Source organism: Dipteris shenzhenensis, chromosome 13, assembly GCF_047967505.1.
Source record: "Dipteris shenzhenensis isolate YYH24624 ecotype China chromosome 13, Dip_SZ_1.0, whole genome shotgun sequence".
NCBI lineage: Eukaryota > Viridiplantae > Streptophyta > Polypodiopsida > Gleicheniales > Dipteridaceae > Dipteris > Dipteris shenzhenensis.
The window spans coordinates 17,856,249-17,877,549 of NC_141608.1; the positions used below are offsets into that span (position 1 = coordinate 17,856,249).

Below are 21,301 nucleotides of genomic sequence, written 5' to 3' on the forward strand. Positions count from 1 at the left end.
GAATACAATCATTACAGCAAGCATGGATGGTATCATAATCCATACCCACCGTTGTTAGCATCTTTTTCGCTTCATCTCTTGATGCGGGCATGGTATTTGGTGCAGGCAACATCTTTTGGAGCAACCTATCACAATTCAAACATACATAGGCTTTGAACAATGATGATTTGGTACACTAATCCATACATAATGATTCTCAAAACAAACAATATCCAAATAATGAGTCAAATTAATGCAAGAGCTAACCTCATTAAGGCCGAGACACTTGTATCCAACCACCCATACTTTACTTGCAGATTCAAGATTGAGAGACAAGCACATAGTTTAGACATCCTAGCACCCTCGTACAATTGTGTTGATTACAACTCTCGCATTTTGACCTCAGACTCTGACATCACGTGTACATGGGATGTAGTGCCCCTAAAAATAGAATCCATCATGTCGACCATACCCTCGTCATCATCCCGGAGACTATAGTCTTGCTCAAAGTGTGAAGGTATATGTGTACCCTCATTAGCCTCCTCATCCTATTTTAAGATTTTGTGTAAATATAAGATCTTGTATTTCTTGGTATCCAATATTAACCGCGAACTTAAATAGCTTTGACTTATCAATAATTCATCAACATGTGCAACACCAATGGTGGGTATTGGTTCAGGCTCCTCCCTATACATCTGCAAGTGGCGCATGATAATACGACGTTGATGTCATACTTCTCGCTTGCAATGAGTGCAATGACAATATAACCTGGTCATAAGCCACTTTGTGCTCCCAGGCATTGGCGCATCATCGGATGAGCTTCCACTTGTCCCTTCCATCTACACTTATAAAATCACAACATAAGTTGCAAGGAAATATATTAACAGTAATAAAATAGCATCTATGAGCTTCTTTTTTAACTTTAAACATAAAGTGTCTTGAAGCATCGCTATATAGTGACATTTTGACCTGTTCCATTGCTATATAGTGACGATTTGCTCTGTTCCATCGCTATATAGCGACACTGTGGGTTAAAACCTGAAACTCCACGCGATGCGTGGAGCTTTCTTTAGCACTCTCTAATCTCTATTGTAAGCAAAGCAATCTCTCCTCCCACCTATTTCCAATGACCTCCCACTCTATTCTCCACTCCTCACCACTACTCACCCCTCTCCTAGCACTTGTGCTCCCTCTCCACCCTTCTCCCTCTTTGGTTTCTTGAAAGGAAGTTTTTCAAGAAGGTGAGTTTTTTTGAACAATGTAGGTAGGTTTTTTGTGAGATTTCATTTTGTGAGTACTTTTCCTTGTATTGCTAAAGCTGTGTACTAGTTTTCATGCTTGATTTCAAAGGATTGAAACAAAAAACGAGATTTCAAGAAAGAAAGAAGACTCACCTCTTCTAGTCTTTTTTGTATTTCTCTTCCTTCTCTTTCTCCTTGTCTCCTCAATCCAATCTCTTTAAGAAGTTGCTTTTGTAATCTCCTCCTTCCTCTAACATCTTATTTGAAAAATGGTATGTTTCTTCTCTTTTATAGGGCCAGTCCACAAAACACCGAGCGGGATGTACTAATCCAAGTAAGTGCTTCCTCTTTTTTCCATTTGTTATTTTTGTTATTTGCATTGGCCTGCAACTAGTGCCTTAAGCACTAGCTGCAGTGATGGGCGTAGGAACCCTCTCTTCCCTCTTCTTTCCCTCTTCTCTCCTCTTCTTTCCCTCCTTTCCTTCTCCTTCTCCTTCAATCTTTCAATCTCTTTCCCCCTCTTTTTTCCTCTTTTCTTTCGTGCATAAGCATAAGCATGAGCATATGTCTCCTTCTCTTATGCCTTATGCTTATGCTTATGCTTATGCTTATGCATAAGAGGTCTCCTCTTATGCATAAGCATAAGCATAAGCATAAGAGAAAGAGACATATGCTCATGCTTATGCTTATGCATGAGCATATGTCTCCTTCTCTTATGCTCATGCATAAGCATAAGCATGAGCATATGTCTCCTTCTCTTATGCTTATGCTTATGCTTTTTCCCTTTCCCCTTTTCTAATGTCTCCCTCTTTTCCCTTTTCCAATCTCTCTTTCCCCTTTTCCAATCTCTCTTTCCTTTCCCTCTTCTTCTCTCTTTCCTCTCTTCCAATCTCTTTTCCTTTCCCTCTTCTTACTCTTCTCCTCGTCTTTCTCTTTTCCCTCTTCTTCCTCTCCTTTCCCTCTTCTTTTCCTCTTCTTCTCTCTTCTTTCCCTCTTTCCTTTCCCTCTTCTTCTCTCTTTTCCTCTTCTTCTCTCTTTCTTTCCGTCTTTCCCCTTTTCCAATCACTCTTTCCTTTCCCTCTTCTTCTCTCTTCTCCTCTTTCTCCCCCTCTTTTCCCTCTTTCATGCTCATGCTCTTATGCTCATGCATAAGCATAAGCATGAGCATATGTCTCCTTCTCTTATGCTTATGCTTATGCATAAGAAGACTCCTCTTATGCTCATGCATAAGCATAAGCATGAGCATATGTCTCCTTCTCTTATGCTTATGCATAAGCATAAGCATAAGAGAAGGAGACATATGCTCATGCTTATGCTTTTGCATGAGCATAAGAGAAGGAGACGTATGCTCATGCATAAGCATGAGCATATGTCTCTTTTTCCCTCTTTCCTTTCCCTCTTCTTCTCTCTTTCTTTCCCTCTTTCCCCTTTTCCAATCTCTCTTTCCTTTCCCTCTTCTTCTCTCTTCTCCTCTTTCCCCCACTCTTTTCCCTCTTTCATACTCATGCTCTTATGCTCATGCATAAGCATAAGCATGAGCATATGTCTCTTTCTCTTATGCTTATGCATAAGAGGAGTCTTATGCATAAGAGGAGTCTTATGCATAAGCATAAGCATAAGCATAAGAGAAAGCATAAGCATGAGTCTATGTCTCTTTCTCTTATGCTTATGCTTATGCTTATGCATAAGAGGAGTCTTATGCATAAGCACAAGCATAAGCATAAGAGAAAGAGACATATGCTCATGCTTATGCTTATGCATGAGTATAAGAGAAGGAGACATATGCTCATGCATAAGCATGAGCATATGTCTCTTTTTCCCTCTTTTCTTTCCATCTTCTTCTCTCTTTCTTTCCCTCTTTCCCCTTTTCCAATCTCTCTTTCCTTTCCCTCTTCTTCTCTCTTTCCCCTCTTCCAATCTCTTTTCCTTTCCCTCTTCTTCCTCTTCTCTTCTTTCCCTCTTCTTTCCCTCTTCTTCTCTCTTTCTTTCCCTCTTTCCCCTTTTCCAATCTCTCTTTCCTTTCCCTCTTCTTCTCTCTTTCCCCTCTTCCAATCTCTTTTCCTTTCCCTCTTCTTCCTCTTCTCTTCTTTCTCTTTTCCCTCTTCTTCCTCTCCTTTCCCTCTTCTTTCCCTCTTCTTCTCTCTTCTTTCCCTCTTTCCTTTCCCTCTTCTTCTCTTTTTCCCTCTTCTTCTCTCTTTCTTTCCCTCTTTTCCCTTTTCCAATCTCTCTTTCCCTCTTTCCTTTCCCTCTTCTTCTCTCTTTCCCCTCTTCTAATCTCTTTTCCTTTCCCTCTTCTTCCTCTTTTCCTCTTCCTCCTCTTTTCCCTCTTCTTCCTCTTCTTTCCCTCTTCTTCCTCTTCTTCTCTTCTTCTCTCTGTCCCCTCTTCCAATCTCTTTTCCTTTCCCTCTTCTTCCTCTTTTCCTCTTCTTCCTCTTTCTTTTCCCTCTTCTTCTATCTTTCCCCTCTTCCAATCTCTTTTCCTTTCCCTCTTCTTCCTCTTTTCCTTTGCCTATGCCTATGCCTATGCCTATGCTTATGTTTGTTTTTTGTTTTTTATTTTCGTGTTTGTGTCTATGTTAGACATGGGATCACCTCACACATCCGATGAGTATGGACAGCCTCATAGGAGGAGACACATCATGATCTATATGCTCCAGAGAACTTTGATTCCTCTTAGGCAACACCTGAGGGGACTACCCCTGGTCCAACTCCTCTCAAACCTAGCATTGCGACTACCCCTGGTCTGACTCCTCTCGGGCGTAGCACTGCGACTACCCCTTGGGGAACTCCTTTGCTAGCCATGCATGGCTTTGTCGGGAGTCCCAATGAGTTTGTAGCACAAATGACCAATGAGGAGGCAGCGAGATTCTTCTCTCTGCTATCTCAGAGGACCTTAGCAATTCCCTCCCCTACATTGATAGCTGGACCTACTACCCAGCCATCCCCTTGTGTCCTTTCGACCGAAGGGTCATCACCTGCGCATGCCTCTCGTAAGGAAAGGAAGAGTAGAAAGGGCCGTTTATGTTGTGCTGACTCGGGAGATGTAGATGAGTCAGCACACTCACATCCCTACACATCTCCACTTGGTCCGGAGACACGGTATCAATCAGGTCCCTTGCCCTTTCATGCTCCCACTACTACTCCTCGCTCCAAAAGCGCTCGCACAGCTTCCACTCCTTCTGACTCTACTACCATCAGTCCTCCTTATTCAGTCGAGGATCTCTCCTATCAAATCACGGCTACAAGAGAGATAATAAAAGATAGAAAGGGCAAAACAGTGATGGCCACCATGAGGCGGTTGATGAGCCATCACTTCAAGAGCGGCATTGCTATAGATTGGCAGTATCAAGATGACCAAAAGAAGTAGGCGGTCATCGATGAATTAAAAACAAAATACCCTAACCCACTAAATTTGGAGTTTAATGAGAATTATATGCGAAAGCACATGGGTTTGTTCTTGAAGCATCGTAGATCAACCTTGCATACTTCCATCGCAAAGGGGTTGGCTAAACCTAGCTGGGCAGACAAAGCTGATTGGAAGTTCTTCAAGAAGCAGAATAGGGACCATCCTAAAATATTTGAGGGTCAGAGGAGGGCTGCGAAGAGATGGCTGGACATTGTAGGTACTTCGCACTCAACTTGGATCTCCCCAATCATAATTGTCCCAAAAAAGAACAATAAGTTATAGGTGTGCATAGATTATCACAAGCTCAACACTCCAACAGTGACCGTGATCCTTTCCCTCTCCCCTTATGACAGTAGTTGCACTGAATGTTTAACATATTGGTGGATGCATTCTCTCATCCTTGGAATCTCTCTCGGTTGGAATGATTTCCTCTTTGCTGATGTTGATATTGTTGAGGATGATGCTGATACTTTGATACTAATTTTGTTACTGATGATGACCACTTCATTGGAATGATCTACCTCTATCTCTACCTTTGCCTCTGCTTCTATCTGAAGCTGTGAATGCTTGATCATTGGAATGACTTTGCGTGCGTGAACGTCTTGTGTCCTAAGTTCTTAGGTAAATTGTTGGCCATGTACCAAATGGCATGATCAAACCAAAGTGGATGGAATCTGTAATTCATTTTTTCTTCCATGCATGATTTGCATTCCAGATAAGGGCAACCCACCTTGAAAATATCATTCAAATACCATAGAGAAATGACCTCACTCAACATCTAGAAAAACAAATTGGAAGATGGAGCTCTTAACCATGCAAGGCATGGAAATTTGATTTTGAGACCTAGCTAGGGAAATAGACAAAAACCTCTTTTTCTCAAGTAAGAGGGAGATTTTTGGTGTCCATGCTTCTTACTCAGACTCACCATAATCCCCATATTGTTCTCATATTGCTCTTCTTGATTGTCTCCCGAATTCTTCATATGCACCATCATATATGATATTGTTGACCAAACATGGTTACACAGATAATTTTCTACTTTTTATATTCTTAAACTCATTCTTCTTCCCTCAGTGGCTTTCATTAAAGAGTAGACCCCTTTTCAAAATTTGAGCAAAATTTTAAGACACAACTAATAGACTTGTTGAAAAGAGACACTCTTCATAGGCCCCAGATTGTCAATGGTTTTTTTTGTGAGCATCTATGTGTAAGGAGTGTAAAGATGCGATTGGATGCAATTGTTCGTTTCTTTTCATAACATTTAAAAAAGTGGCATTTCTTACACTTTAAAATGCAAACTTTAAATCTTCATCTTATTTGAGCTCAAGGAGCTATGTAACTTCAATTAGGGGGACTATTCTAAAGGCCCTTAATCTCAACAATTTATTCCTTAGATATAACATGACCAACAATCTTAACATATTATTCCATACATAACTTGACCCATGGAGAAAGCTAATTGAAAAGGCCTTTAATTTTCAAGAAATTCAATTAATTTCTTGATTGAAAAGATGGAGATCCCACTAAGATAAAGGTCAAGCTCAAGATATCGTTCTCCCACTCATAGGGTCTTTTTACTAGGCTACATCCTGCCTGCAGATTTTGTAAAGAGTCTTTGTAAAAGGGTTTTGAATTCTCACCCTCATAAATAAGAGTAATCCCGTTGCAAACATCTCTTCTACTTTTTGTGTATGGTTAAGCATATCCGCTTCAAATTTCTGAATCTCTAGCTTCCCATCCGCTGCCCACATGCTGACTACGAGCAAGCCTTAGAATTCCAACAGTGCCAGTCGTTTCTCCCCTCAAAATCCTACGGTGCTTGGATCAAAACCATTGAGGAAGCAGAGGTGCCTCTAGACCAATCAGTTCTCTACCATTATCATGATTGTTCTGAGTTCTTAGTTAAACATGGACTGCACCCTCGAGTAGTAATATAACATGCCCTTTTTGTAAAAGACAAATCTGTCTCGCATGCGGTGTGCCCTGGCATTATAGTCTGAGCTGCTATGACTATGAGAAACTACCAGTTGATGATCAGTGTCCCAAAGATGTGAAGTTATTCGCGCTAGCAAAACGTGAAGGATGGTGCCAATGTCCTAGGTGTCGGCACCTAATATCACGAGATCAAGGTTGTGACCACATGATATGCAGGTAAGCATCTTCCATGCAAAACAGATAGTAAATCTGTTGTCGTGGTCATGGGTCAGTTTGAATCCGTCTTTGGGCACTTCAACCATTTTTCTGCAAATTGTATGCTTTCAAACAACATCTCCATCGGATGGCCTTTCTCATGCAAATTTTTTTATGCGACCACATCTTTCCTGATGCCCCTTTGAAGCATATGTTTTCTGTAGGTTATGATCTATTTTAGTAGGAGATGTGTTTTTGAAGTACAGAGTAGACCAGAGGATTCACGTCAAGTGAACGCATATGCCTGTGTGCGAACTAATGTTATATTGACACGGTACAAAAGGTAATCCAACTTGAATGCAATTTTAGGTGTGGACAAAACTTTTCCTATCGGTCTCGACAACTTTGACTGCGCTCTTAATTTGATCGCCGATGGACCTTAAGGAACTCTCTCTCTCACATTCTCTTGAGGGACTTGGGGGTGCATGGTCATATTTAATGAGGACCTATCCTTTGAAATGCTAATGATAATTGCTCCCTAGCAGCTTATAACCACCTTTTCCTCTTTTGAAACATGTGCCCTTCACATATCTCACCTCAACAGGATGCCTTATGCTTTACTTTTTCATGTATGATTTTTGGAAAAACCCATGAACTTGTCTTGATGTTATAGTATGGGATAACTTCCTCATGCCTATTTTTCTATTACTATGGGTTGATGTTGTTCCAAATGTATCTTATTCTTTCAAAGCTAACATGAAATAGCCAATTCAAAAATGTGTTAATTAGTGGAAAAGGTAGGAGGGGAGGCTTGTAAAGAGGGATAAGCATATGCCACAAGGGATCATATGACGACGTATTTGAAAAATTGTGTTCTGCATACTTCTCGTCTTCAGCTGCATGCTTCTCATGTGCATCTTCTCCTTCCAAACACTTGATCTCGTCTTCATCTTCTCTTCTCTTCTCTCTCTCTCTCTCTCTCTCTCTCTCTCACTCACTCGAACTTGTGAACTCAGTTGTATTTATTAGGGACTCTCTCCTCAACTCAACTATATTTATTTGGGACTCTCTCCTTGAACTCAACTATATTTGTTAGGCAATTTCAATTTCAGTACAAGAACAAAAACAAAACTATATTCATTAGGCCCCCTAATAATGGTTTTGTGTCTTGTTAGCTTCTTTTTATTTTGCCCAAATTTTTAGCCTCTAAAACAAACAACCTCTCTCTCTCTCTCTCTCTCTCTCTCTCTCTCTCTCTCTCTCTCTCTCTCTCTCTCTCTCTTCTCCCCTAACCCTCCCCCTCACCCAACCTAACCCCCCTCCAACCCAATCTCCTTGTAGCGCCAGCCTACTGTCGATGGCGGTGCTTGGCCAACAACACTTGCTTGCTATGCCTAGCTTCCCTGGTGCGACCATAGCCCACCCTCCCCCACTCAGCCCCCATTCGCCTCACAATACCTCCCTCCAAACCTCCACCACCCCTCCCACACCTAGCCATCGTCCCAAAAAAAAAAACTAATCCTAATCCGAACCCCACCCATTAACCTTAGGTTAAAATAGGTGAGATTTGGTTAGGTTAGGTTAATCGAGTAGTTAGGTTAGTTTGATTAGTTGAACTAATTGGTCAATTAGGCTAATTGGATAGTTAAGTTAGTTAGATTAATCGAGTAGTTATGCTAACTATTTAGTCAGGCTAACTAAGCTAGTTTTGTAATCTTATGTCTAGGTTCTTCATACCTAACCTTAAGCCCCCCAAAAGGCCTAAGTTTGACCCTAATTTAGTCCTCTATAACTCACCCATTTGGGACTCAAATTGAACCCTATTTGAACCCAAATTTCACACGCAAAAAACACCACACTATGCGGTATTTTTCCATACCATTATGCACCATTTTGTCATGCTTAGCACTTGTTCATTTGTGCCCCCGTGTGGGCTAATTTTTACATGAATTTGCTCATACCTTTTGCTCATGACCTCCAATTGACGGTCAGTTTGCATTGGCACATTCCCACTCTCAAGAGGGACATTCCTAGGCACATTTTCTAGCATGGCATTCCCCAAAATACTAACACATCTCTAACCCCATAACTCTTGCAATTCAATTTCTAGACCAAAGGAGGAAACACTCAATCAACCACTCAGCTAGTGCACATGCAATTACAATCCTCAATCCTCCTCATCGAATCCAACTTTTGCAATTAATCAAATCCCTCTTCCTCTTTCAATCAGCAACATGGTAGATCACCGTCATGCTAATGATGCCATTGACTTGGATAACGATGGCAACAGCACCCAAACTTCAGCAACCATGGAAGAAGACCCCCTGGGAAAGCTTAAACTTCTAAAGTACAATGGCGGGGGTGATCCACAGAGATTCAAGTCAACTCTTTGATGCTGCATGTAGAGAGGGAGGTGATCAATCCAATGAGACCAAAGTCGCTTGTTCCCTATGGCATTGGTGGACAAAGCCTCCGAATGGTACTTCGATCTTCTGGTCGAGGAATGCAACACATGGGCCGTCCTTTCAAGCCAATTCAAATGGAGATTCTAAATTGTTCACGCCTTCAAGATGACTCATCTCTCCAACTAGGCAAGATCTAATACAACTGTAGAGAAAAACTCCACATATTTGGGCTAAATGAAGCACCTCAGGGGATGAAGAGGGAAGGCTTTTATATCATCATCACAAGATACAATATGCCAACCAAGGTAAGTTTCAAAATTGATCTTTATTGAGGTGATGAAGGTCAAAGTCTTTTATACTCATCCCCCAATCCAAGATCGATTTAAAAATTAATTTTGGATTAGGAGATGAATGTGATCAATTTCGCTAAGATCTATTCTAAAATAGGTCTTGGATTAGCCTTCATTATACGACGACACTTTGTGACTCATGTTCCCTTCAGGATGTTCCTTTCACTCCTTTTGGAGTTGCTCATGCCTCAGTAGACACATGATGGGAGATTCTTGATAGCATTATAGCATGGCATATATGGAGGGCCAGATGTGCTTCAATTTCAATTTCACTAAGATCTATTTTAAAACCGGTCTTGGTTCATCCTTCATTATATGACAACACTCTATGGGATCATGTTCCCTTCAAGATGTTCCTTTCACTCCTTTCAAAGCTACTCATACCTCCATAGACACATCATGGGAGATTCTGGATAGCATTACAGCATGGCATATATGGAGGGCCAGATGTACGGAGGCAATAGAGGGATCACAATTTCATCTCTCCCAGTCTATGGCCACTATATGGACTGATACTATACATATATGACACTCTGATGGCCATCTGGTTAAGCGTGCGGGGTTCCTCTAGAGCAACTATTGCTATGAGGGCCACCTTCTTCAGAGTTTGGAGAGGATCTTCCTTCTTCTCTGAGTCTTCTTCAGGTTGAGGTAGCATTTTTACCCTCCTCCGATTTTTGTTAGCTTTTTTTTAGCTTTTTTTTTCTTCTCATGCATGGCATGTTTTACTCCTGCATTAGAGCTTGCTCTTGTGGTTTTCATGAAGTGATATTTTTTATTAAAAAAACCCGGTCTTGGTTAGGGGATGGAACACCTAGCCTTTGTCCTTCATCTCCCCAATCAAGATGGGCTTGAAGAGCCATCTTGGTTGAGGGGATGAGGGCTAAACGACTTTACCACTTACCCCAATCCAAGATTGGGTTTAACTACATGATCAGTTTCAAAACTGATCTTGAATTAGCAGATAAAGGCAAAATCCTTGGTCTTCATTCCCTTCATCCAAGATCGGTTTCAAAAATGATCTTTGTTGAGGTGATGAAGGCCAAAGGCTTTTACATTCATCCATCAATCCAAGATCACTATTTAAGCCGAAATAGGAGATAAACACCATCCCTCAATTCAAGTTCAATTTCACCCAGATCAAGATTGGTTTGAAAACCAATCTTGGTTGGAGGAATGAAGGGCAAAATCTAGGCTCCAAGATCAGTTTCAAAACCAATCTTGGATGAGTAGATGAAGGCTAAAGTCTTTTACCTTCATCCCTCAATCCAAGATTAGGTTTAAATCCAAGATTGGTTTTAAAACCAATCTTGTATTGGGGGATGAAGGAAAAATCCTTTGACCTTCGCCACGTTCAACCAAGATTGGTTTCAAAATCAATCTTTGTTCAGGTGATAAAGGTAGAAGGCTTTTACATTCATTCCCAAATCGAAGATCAGGTTTAAATCCAATGTCGGTTTTAAAACCAATCTTGGATAAGGGGATGAAGGTAAAATCCTTTGGCATTCATCCCCTTCAACCAAGATCAGTTTCAATTTGGAGTATGAGATGAATGTCATTCCCCAATTCAAGTTCAATTTCACCCAGATTGGTCTTAATACCGGTCTTGATTGGGGGATGAAAGGCCTAGCCTTTTTATTTCATCTTTCTAATCAATATGGGCTTTGAAACTGATCTTTGATGGAAAGATAAAGAGGAAAGTCAATCATTTCAACTGGGGTTGAAGGCCAAAGGCTTTTACCTTCATCCCCTAATCCAAGTTCAATTTCACCTAGATCGGTTTTAAAACCGGTCTTGATTAGGGGATGCAAGGCCTAGCCTTCTTCCTTCATCTCTCAATCAAGATTGATTTTGAAACCGATATTCGATGGAACGATAAGGAGCAAAGGAAAAGTTTTTGATTGGGGTTGAAGGCCAAAGGCTTTTTCCTTAACTTCAGTTTCACCCAATTTGGTTTTAAAACCGGTCTTGATTGGGGGATGAAAGGCCTAGCCTTTTTCCTTCATCTCTCCAATCAAGATCGATCTTGAGACCGATCTTTGATGGAAAGATAAAGAGAAAAGGAAAAGTTTTTTATTGGGTTGAAGGAAAAAGGCTTTTATCTTCATCCCCTAATCCAAGTTCAGTTTAACCCCAATCGGTTTTTAAATCGGTCTTGATTGGGGGATGAAAGGCCTAGCCTTTTTCGTTCATCTCTCCAATCAAGACTGGTTTTGAAACTGACCTTTGATGGAAAGATAAAGAGAAAGGCAAAGTTTTTGATTGGGGTTGGAGGCCAAAGGCTTTTACCTTCATCCCCTAGCCCAAGATCGGGTTTAAATCCAAGATCGGTTTTAAAACCGATTTTGGATTGGGTATTGAAGGGTGAAGGGCGAAGGTTTTTCGTCTTCATCCCCCCGAATCATAAGAATTGAAATCCAAATTATTGAAATTTCATTCATTTGTTTTGAATTTTCTATTCTAAAAGGATGTGAACTATGTAAAAATATTCAATGATACTAACACTCCCTTGGGGGATAAAGATGAAATCCTTTGTTCTTCATCCCCTCAACCAAGATTGGTTTTAAAACTAATCTTGGTTGAGGTCTTGACAGACAAAGTCTTTCACCTTCATTCCCCAAGACTTTTGCTCTTTATTTGCTTTGGAGAAAATTAAAAACCCATGTTGTAATTTAAATCCAAAATTTCAAATTTTCAAATAGTTTTTCCAATTTGAATTTTGTGAAATAGCAAAAACTAATCATGTGACTTTTGTTTCTAACCTCCACCAATATCAATCATAAAATTGATCTTGGTATAAAATATCTAAGGGGAGAAGCTTAAATTCTTTAGAATTCAAATTTAGCTTGTAATTTTCATGTTACTATATTTAGTATAGTAAGAGAGAGAGAAAGAGAGAGAGAGAGAGAGAAAGAGAGAGAGAGCATGAGGGAATGAGAGGTTCAAGACAGAGAGAAAAAGAGCGAGGAAGCATGAGGGAATGAGAGGTTCAAGACAGAGAGAGGTCTTCCTCAATTTGCAAAGCTATGGTGAAGCACTAGAGCAGAATGACCTTGAGGGGACCTCAGAGCACTTGACTGTGAAGATTGGAACGAAAGCCTACCATGAAGACGATCATGAAGGAGAAGACAAAGGCGTACTTTTAGGAGGCATCAACGACATCCTTGAGGGAATGGAAGGTGTTGAAGGCATTGGAGGAGACCATGCAGATTGTGATGGCAACCTCCGCGATGCCTTTGGTGCAAACTGCAAAGGATAACTTGCAAACGGTGAAGGAGAACTTGCAAACAGTCAAGGAGACCTCCATTATGGCAACCTTGTAGATCATGAAGGAGAGCTTCACGATGGGCGTGGACCACAAAGGAGAGCTTGGTGATGGCACAGACCGCGATGGAGAGCTTGGCGATGGCACAAACTGCATGGAGCATCGTGATTGCGCAACCCTCTGTGCTACAGACCTCCCAAATGGTGCAACCCATTCTCCAAACCTCTGAGATGGTGTGGATCTCTGTGATGCAGCATCCCTCTATGATGTAGACCTCAACCTCCGAGATGGCGTGGATCGTGAAGCAACAGCCCTCTGTGATGCAGACCTCCAAGATGGCATAGATTGTGAAGCAAGAGACCTTGGAAGGTGTGCTGATAGCAATGGTGGTGATGGCGACCTCGATCATGATGGAGAGGATAACGATGGCAATGGCCCAAAGCTCCATAGGGGTAGGTCATCGGACGTCCTTACACTTTAGGTTTAGCTTAGGTTATTAGGTCCTTATGCTAGCTTAGGTTATTAGAACATTACCTGTGGCTCAAGAGCTGAATGTTGCTGGCCTCCCCTTTCTAAGGACATACGAGTGAAAGGGTTCTCCATATCTGCTAAAATCGTTCAGCCTAGCCATCCAAACGTGTTGGATATTGTCCCTCTTAAGCTGGAGGCTACGAAAGGAGCAGGAGAATGAGGTGGAACTAGGCTAGAGTAGGGGGCTTTGGAAGCCCTCAAGGTCTTGCATTTCCTTGTTCAAGCTCTCCGTCTTATCGGAGCTAGAAGGATCCTCACATCGAGGCCCTAGCACTGAATGAGAGCTAGGAATGGAGCTCCCGATTTTAGCCAATCCCAAGCTAGGGCAAAAAAGGCTGAGCACAGTTCAAAACACTATCCTCAGGCTCTGGTTCTGGGCTCCAGTTCCTTCGACAAAATTCTTCCAGACCTCAAGTGCATGTATAAGATCTCCGCAAAGGTACACTATGCCTGAAATTTAATTCTATTTTTTGACCGTGGGTCTGTCCCCAGAGCTATCCTCATGGTTGGAGGGTTAGCTATAAGGCAATGGTCATAGTGATAGACTTATAGCGATGGGTTTAGGAATCCTTATAACGACGGGTGTGGTGATAGGAGTATGGCAACGGGCATAGGGATAGAAGTATGGCAATGGGTGTAGGGATAGAAGTGTGGCAACAGGCGTAGGGATGGAAGTATGGCGACGGACGTAGGCATAGACTGTTGACATGTGTTGGGAGGTTGGGAGTAAGGATGGTATTCCCACAGTTGAAGGGTTAGGATTAAAGCAAGAGGTGGTAGTATGTTCGAGTTAGCGGGATGTGAGTATGGCGATGGTTGTAGGGTTAGCTTACCCTGTAGGGATAAATGTATGGCAATGATCGTAGGGTTAACGGTATGGCAACATATCAGAGGGATAGAGCTAAGGCAACAGGACAACGCTTGTCAGACCCATGGGATAGCAGATTCTAACGGCAACGAGTTAGTTGGCAGACAAGTGTTAGGTCGTGGGGTTAAGCCTAGAGCGATGGGTCAACACAGGTTTGACAAGAGGGATAGAGTTGAGGCGATGGGTCAATGCCTATAAAACTGGCGGGATAGCAGATTCTGACATGTATTAAATAAGGTGATGGGTTAGTCGGTGGACAAGTGTCAGGTCGTGGGGTTAAGCCTAAGGCGATGGGTCAACGTAGGTTTGATCGAAGGGATAGAGCTAAGGTGATGGCCATGGGGATAGGAATGCACAGTGTTGCCAACTGGTTTTTGATGATTCTCGACAATTTTGGAGTTTCTGTTCAAGTTATGAGGGGATGCCAAACTACCTAATCTACCTACCCAATGCAAAAAACAACAAAAAAGAACAACATTTGAATGACAAAAGGGGTGTTTTGCAAAAGGTGACTGTTTCTTCTTCCAAATCAACTTCAAAATTCACTCAAAGCATCACTTTTGGGTGTTTTTGTTGGTGTTTGCTATCAGCAATCGTCTAAACTATCTTCCTATCAGTTCAAAGCACTAAAAAACATAAAAAGCAAGCTTCAAATGATAAAAAATGCTTTCCAACAGAAAATTATAGTTTCATCTTTTTCCATCACAACTCACCCTTCTTTACTCATTCCTCTTCTACAACTCTACTATCAAAGCTCCAAGCTAAGCTTGAAACAATGAGCAATGGGTAAATGATGAGAGAAAGCAAGTCCAATGCAAAAGGATACCTTGAACTCCCCAACAACGGCTCCAAATATGTGTAGTCTCAATGATGACGCACATGTCATGGGGATCTTGAAGGAATGCCATCGAAGCCTCCACTCCAAGCTACTCCTTATGAGACCAATGCAAAGCACCAACCATCTACAAGTGTCACACAAGCAGCTCCTGGATTATTGCAATGTGTTTCCACGAGAGAAAAAGGGAAAGGAAAGAGGGGACAAGAGAGGGGAGAAGGAAGGAAGGAGGAGGAGGGAAGAGGAGAGTGAAGGATGATGGAGTGGCAAACACAAAGGCACTACAAAGGAAACAAGAGAACACCCAAAGACACTTTTGAAAGAGAAGAGGGAGCTTGTATTCCAAACTTGTACCCTTTTCCTTATACCACTCTCTTTCATCCCTCTTTTGTTACAACCACTTAGGCCCATCTGGTGCCAAGGCATTTGCTATGTCTCTTGACCTCCTCTCTGTCTGCAAATGGCTCTTGTGTTATCTTTATATGGGATCCAAATGGCTCTTGTGTTATCCTTGCCAATTTGGATGATCTCGGCGACGACTACCTTGATCATGAGCCATTTGTGGCTCAAAACCTGTAGGGTTTGGATGGGGCAGATCCGTTAACATGCTCAAAGGCTATTAACCTATTAACATTGACCAAGAAAGAGTCAAAAAATCCCGGAAGGAGAAGAAAAAAATAAAGAAGAAAACTAGCAAAATGGAAAAGTTGTTGAAAGAGAAATTGAAAAGTTTGGCGAAGCGACCAAGTTAGTGTCCTAGATAGCATGCACAATCTACACCAAAAACCATCCAATCAATGTGCATTGGTATAATCCTAAAGCTCAAATGAATTCAACATAGCAAGTGCCTCGAATGCTAGCAATAAGGAGCCAATCATGTGGCAATCGATCCAGTGGTGGTACAAAATGTGGCATAGACTCAACAAAGTAATAACTATAATTAGAGAAATAACTGGAAGTAGAGAGGTAACTAGAATCCACAAATGGCATGGGGCCGAAATTTTGGCATTGATAAAGATTGTAAGTACTGTTTAGAAAATGGACGCCAAAAATGTGGTGTGGTCTCAGCGGCGGTGACTCATGTGTCATGGGGTGGTTGAAGATATGCCGACGAAGGTTCCACTCCCGGCTACTCCTTGTGGGAGCAATGCATAGCACGAGCCATCCTCAAGTGTCACTCAAGCGGCCTCCGAATTGTTGCAATGTGGTTTCACACGAGAAAGAGGGAAGGGGAAGAGGGGAGGGAAGAGGAAGAAGGAGGGAGAAGGGAGGAGGAGAAGGGAAGAAGGAGAAGGGAGTGAAGGGGGATAGAGTGACAACCACAAGGACACTACAATGGAAACAAGAGAACACCCAAAACACTCTCTTGGAAGAGAAGAGGGAGCTTGTATTCAAACTTGTACAAACAACAATGAAGACCAAAGTCAACCATTTGGCCTTTTATACAAGTCACCTTTTGAAGGGAGGGCCAACCCTAATCTCTTTATACCACTCTCCCTTCTCACTCTTTTACCATCCTCTTGGGCCCATCTAGCTCCAAGACACAATCTTGGCTCTATGGACTTGCCATTGTCCCTCAAATCACATCACTTAACCAGTGGTGGCGTATTGTTAACCATTATGCTAACAACTATCAAAAATTTTCCTCAAATCCTATGACATGGCCTAAACTATTCATAGTCAGAGTGCCACTACCCTTGATGCAATGAAGCATTGAACGAACATGAAGTACGCTCTCACTGTGATGGTCCAAGAAAGGCACCTCCAATGATGGAATGCTATCTACATGGGAGCCACACAACTGGATAGTAACCTTGTCACCTCCACGTAAAACTATCTTCCTTGTCAAGCTTGGAGTTTGGGTAATGGGCTACACACAATTGCAGCTGTAGCAATAAGATTGACGATGATCTCGGCTGACACGCGTGTCGACACAAACCTCGCAGGAGTATTCCATAAGCTACGAATTCAGATTTGTGAGCTCAAGCAATCCGCTCACTTGCAAAGTGAAATGAATAAGACCATTCAAAACCATTTTGAAAAAGCAATTTCTTGAGCGGCATAAGTTTAAAAATTACATTCAACCGTATCTAAGATTCCCCACTTGAGTGACAAACACTTATGCTAGCTCTTCTCTCTTTGGTCCCTCTGGAATGTTTGCCAAATTTGTGAAGTCAAACATGCATAATGTGTTTCTTACGGACATGTACGACACATTCTTCAATGTGTACATTACAATGCCTTCTTCATTGTATTCTTTGACTAGGCACGCAAAGAGGCCTTCCACTCATTCACAAATGTGAGCTGTAAAGTTGAATAAATTAACATGTACTTTTAAGATGAGGAAAGATTGCATTTAAAGAAGTGTCCAAGGGGAATTTCTCACCATAGCATGATCTTCATTTATTGGGTCATTTGCGATGATGAGTTGATCTACTGCTCCCCCATCCATGTCAACTCTGATTACTAAAAATGAGATAGTGCCCATTGCCATATTGATTTGTTTTAAAGACTTGCAATTCTTTGTCACGTAATGCACATACTTTGCAAGCTTATGGTCATTCAATAGTGTGATAGTACCTTGGAATGATTCACCCTTCAGTAGTATTGTTGTTGTTGCAAGAGTTTCCCCTCAAAGGCAGACCTATGATTAATACAATCGGTGAATTGCCATATGTATAATATAGGGAGTGAGTTGGTCATGCAGGCCATGGGTAATTGTGGGAACTACGGCTTGCTTGTTTCCATCATCATTTGCTAATAGTATGCCCTTCTCAAGCCCTTGATGACTTTACCTCATCCTCAGGGATCTTCACTGGTGTTGAAGACACTTTGCTTGCTGCAAGGAATTATAAAGTTGCAATACGTTCTTTCATCTTTGTTTTTTCCCCAAGGCATTTACTATTAAAGAAATACAATGTGTTTGCTATGTTATGATCTTTCCACGTAAAGTATTGACAATCTTTTTTAGTGATCTTACATTACATGAAGGCTTTTTTTCCGTAAAGAAGATAGCAATGCAATTGCTATAATAAAATGTAATTATAGTGCATAGAAAGGTCAATAACAACAATATTAAGAATTTATTTGAGTGAAAGAAAACTCCATGTGCTAATAAACTTTACTTATGTTGTAAGCATGTCATTCGTAGCATAATAAATAAACATCAATTAACACCAATCACTATGCAAAATGCATTGCCTTGCATTTGTATACTTCTCTCATGTTGTACCAAAGAAAAATGGGCAAAGAGACATTAAGCATAAAGTAACAAAGCTTTGCATAGTAAAGCACAATTCCACAATGACAACACGCATATCAAATAAACTTGAACACATATAAAAGCGGTTTGCTAAGGTCGTTGCTCAAATAGGGTAGTAATCTTTTTTACAAAATTTGATTTGGCTGTTTTCATATGAGAGAAACGAAGTTGCACAAAATGAAAAAATAATTTCACTATAGTAAAGGAAAGATCAAAGTTTGTGGACCATAAGACTAGCCACGTTAAAACATTAACCGTGAGTTGCAAACACATAGAAGTCTATACCTAACCAACAATGGTATCATCGAGACCACAAAACGTTAGACAAATGAAATAGATGAATGAGATTTACTGAGATTGTCGAAGGCAACAAAATGCGGTGACTCAGGCCCGCCATCAAACACGGTTTCCTAGTGACGAAAAGTTATAAAAACAAGGAGACGGAGGTGTTAGAGCTAGTTGGTTGAAACTAGGACAGATTGTACGCACGAATGAAGCTTGTAGTTCTTGCCTCATCTCTACCATTACTTCGTAAGAATGAGGGATTAGTAATGGTTCTGCAACGTTCTATAGGCGTTGAACAACAAGCAGCACTTCGAATGTAAGAACATCGAAGATAATATTAAAAAAACTAGAGAAGTATGTTAGTCAGGTCCCACGGTAGTAGTAAAATAACACTTTTTCTTCACACAAGCTTCCCAACAGTGTAGGGGAAAACAAAACTTTGCACAAATGAACGGACAAAGGAAAAAATGGCAAACAAAACCTGCACCTTCAACAAAAATAAGAATCATGCACACTCAAAGAGATCGACCTATTGCACACACTGTATGTGCAGCGATAGGTGGAAAGTCGACTATTTTTGTAGAAAATACTTGCGCAAAACAAAGGAAGCAACATGCGGTCAATATGGTAATTCCACAAAAGCGAGATACATTCAACGGAATTTCCAGTGGACCTTCACCTTTAGCATAAGCAGCTTTTGCAGTTGCCTAGAATGCTTTGCGTAAGGACCGCTTTGTAGATTTCTCGATTGAAGGTTGCCTCACGGAAAGCCCATCGTTTGGGGGTTTTCCAATGGTAGTAGTCAAACCTGGAGTGCAAGGAGAAGCAACAGACGTTCATAGTTTGGAGCTTCTATTGTCCTGAGCTTGCCGAATTTGCGTGTAAAGAATTGAACAACAGACAATCAAAATGAGGAAATCTCTGTGTGCATCACAATCGACACGAGGAAAATAAATACTTTGGGCAAACCAACAACCCAAGTTTTTGGCATGCTCATACTTGAGACATGATCATTTTCATCTTGCCCTTCCTCGTTAATTTGCTTTCCATAGCGCTTCGCAAGTTCTGGAAAAGACCAAATTCAATCAGTAATCACACTGCATGGTTTCGCAAGCACATAAAATATAAGACGAAGATGAAGTATGAAGAATACGAAGTTAAAACCCACCTTTCCCAAACGTGTTGCTCTCTGTTTCCATAGCTTCAGGGTACTGGTTGTTTTCAACCATAGCTAACGAGCTGCCAAATACAAGCATGAACATGCAAAGCTGTTGCATGCCCTTGTAAGGAAATCGAACTGCACTCCAACTCACAAAGAACTGACGGAATATCTCCTCTATCAAAGGGCAAATTTTCTCTATTCCACAAGAGAACAAGAGGCCATCAATTGAAGAACAATCTTGTAGAGAGAATCGTCGAACTTGTAAGAAACAAACGATGCAACCAAAGTTAAACAGCCGATTAGTAAAGCAAAATTAGGGCCTCCCTTAAAAACTTGTGAGGGACCAATAAAGAAATGCCACTCTGACATGCACAAGAAAATCCAAGCAAAAGGAATTTCTCTTCTTAAGTTGTTGAATCTTGCCTATACCCGTCAAGGTCATGGGTTGGTGAAGATGCAATCCCACCGTTGGATCAAGCTCTCTTAAAAGGGTGGAATGCACCTCCCAAAAACCGGCAATCATACCTGCCACATGGCGACCACCGCCCCTTCCCCACTTTCGTTGACGACCAGGAAAGGTCATGTGTAGGCCTTCACAGTCGGAATCCGACCAGATCTGGCTCCCGGCCTATCGACCAGCCATGAGTGCCGGATTCCTCGTGGGAAAGGCCTTCCCCATGGCCCTTCCGTACTCCTCGGCTCTCAGGCAAAATAAAATAAAATATTGTATTGCCAAGTCTCTTTCAATAGCGGAGTGCATAAGCATGTGTACCTTCCGGCTTCCTTTGACAGATCGCGAAGCCGAATTTGGGTTTGTGGGCGAGAGTCAAGTTCAGATTTTTCTACGAATCTAGTGGGATTCAAATTTCAATTTTATCCCTGAATAAGCTTGATACGATTGCAAAACTAGCCTTCAATCCACCCAAATCATCGGATTGCACAGTGACGGGAGTCTGCTAGACCTGCAAATAAGGTGGGTTTCGAGTACTGCGAGACATACAAGAGGTAAGTCCTATATAAAGAAGTATCGCCCAAGTTCAATTTACAGTTTTTGCTCTCAGCGTCCATCTAATTTAAAAATTCACAACTATTGGCATCAGTGCGCAGCGATGGACCCGGAGTTGTTGCAACTGCAGAAACTCTTCGAGGCAGCTCAGGAGGCCAAAGCAAGCGTGCGGCTTTCAGAGCGCAATGTTGTGGAACTTGTCGCCAAGCTGCAGGAGCTGGGTCTGCTTGACTCAGACCTGCTTTACACAGTCTCTGGCAAGGAATATCTGACGCAGGCATTATAATTACTCCCTCTGAGCCTTCTTCATTGAATCGTATAATTTTTGAACTTTCCGATAGTTCATATGATTCACTGGACTGCCATGCGCAATTTCTATGTGATAAACTTAATGTATTGCACAAATTCTACAAAATGTCGCACGAGCAGTCAACCATGGTCAATTTAATTGAAAGGACTCTATGAGCCTCGGCATTGCAATACTACTCTCTCTCTCTCTCTCTCTCTCCCTCTCCCCCTCTCCACACACACACACGCTCACACATGCGCATGAGCATGCGCACGTGCACACACACA

At 41.6% G+C, this 21,301-nt stretch overlaps 1 protein-coding gene across 4 annotated transcripts in view; it reads left to right on the forward strand.

Moving 5' to 3' along the window:
* The first annotated feature begins 20,436 nt into the window (after positions 1–20,436).
* LOC147895110 (E3 UFM1-protein ligase-like protein) overlaps positions 20,437–21,301 on the forward strand; it is a 98,451-nt gene continuing 97,586 nt past the window's right edge. For 2 of the 4 annotated variants that reach the window (XR_015541945.1, XR_015541946.1), the window contains exons 1-2: positions 20,438–20,724; positions 20,820–21,002. Coding sequence is in view for 2 of the 4 variants with exons in the window: in XM_087383290.1 (XP_087239416.1) it covers positions 20,829–21,002 (174 nt within the window). In the remaining 2 variants the exon portion in view is untranslated. Of the gene's footprint in view, positions 20,725–20,819; positions 21,003–21,301 lie in introns of all 4 variants that reach the window. The other 2 variants (XM_087383290.1, XM_087383291.1) reach the window with 2 other exon arrangements.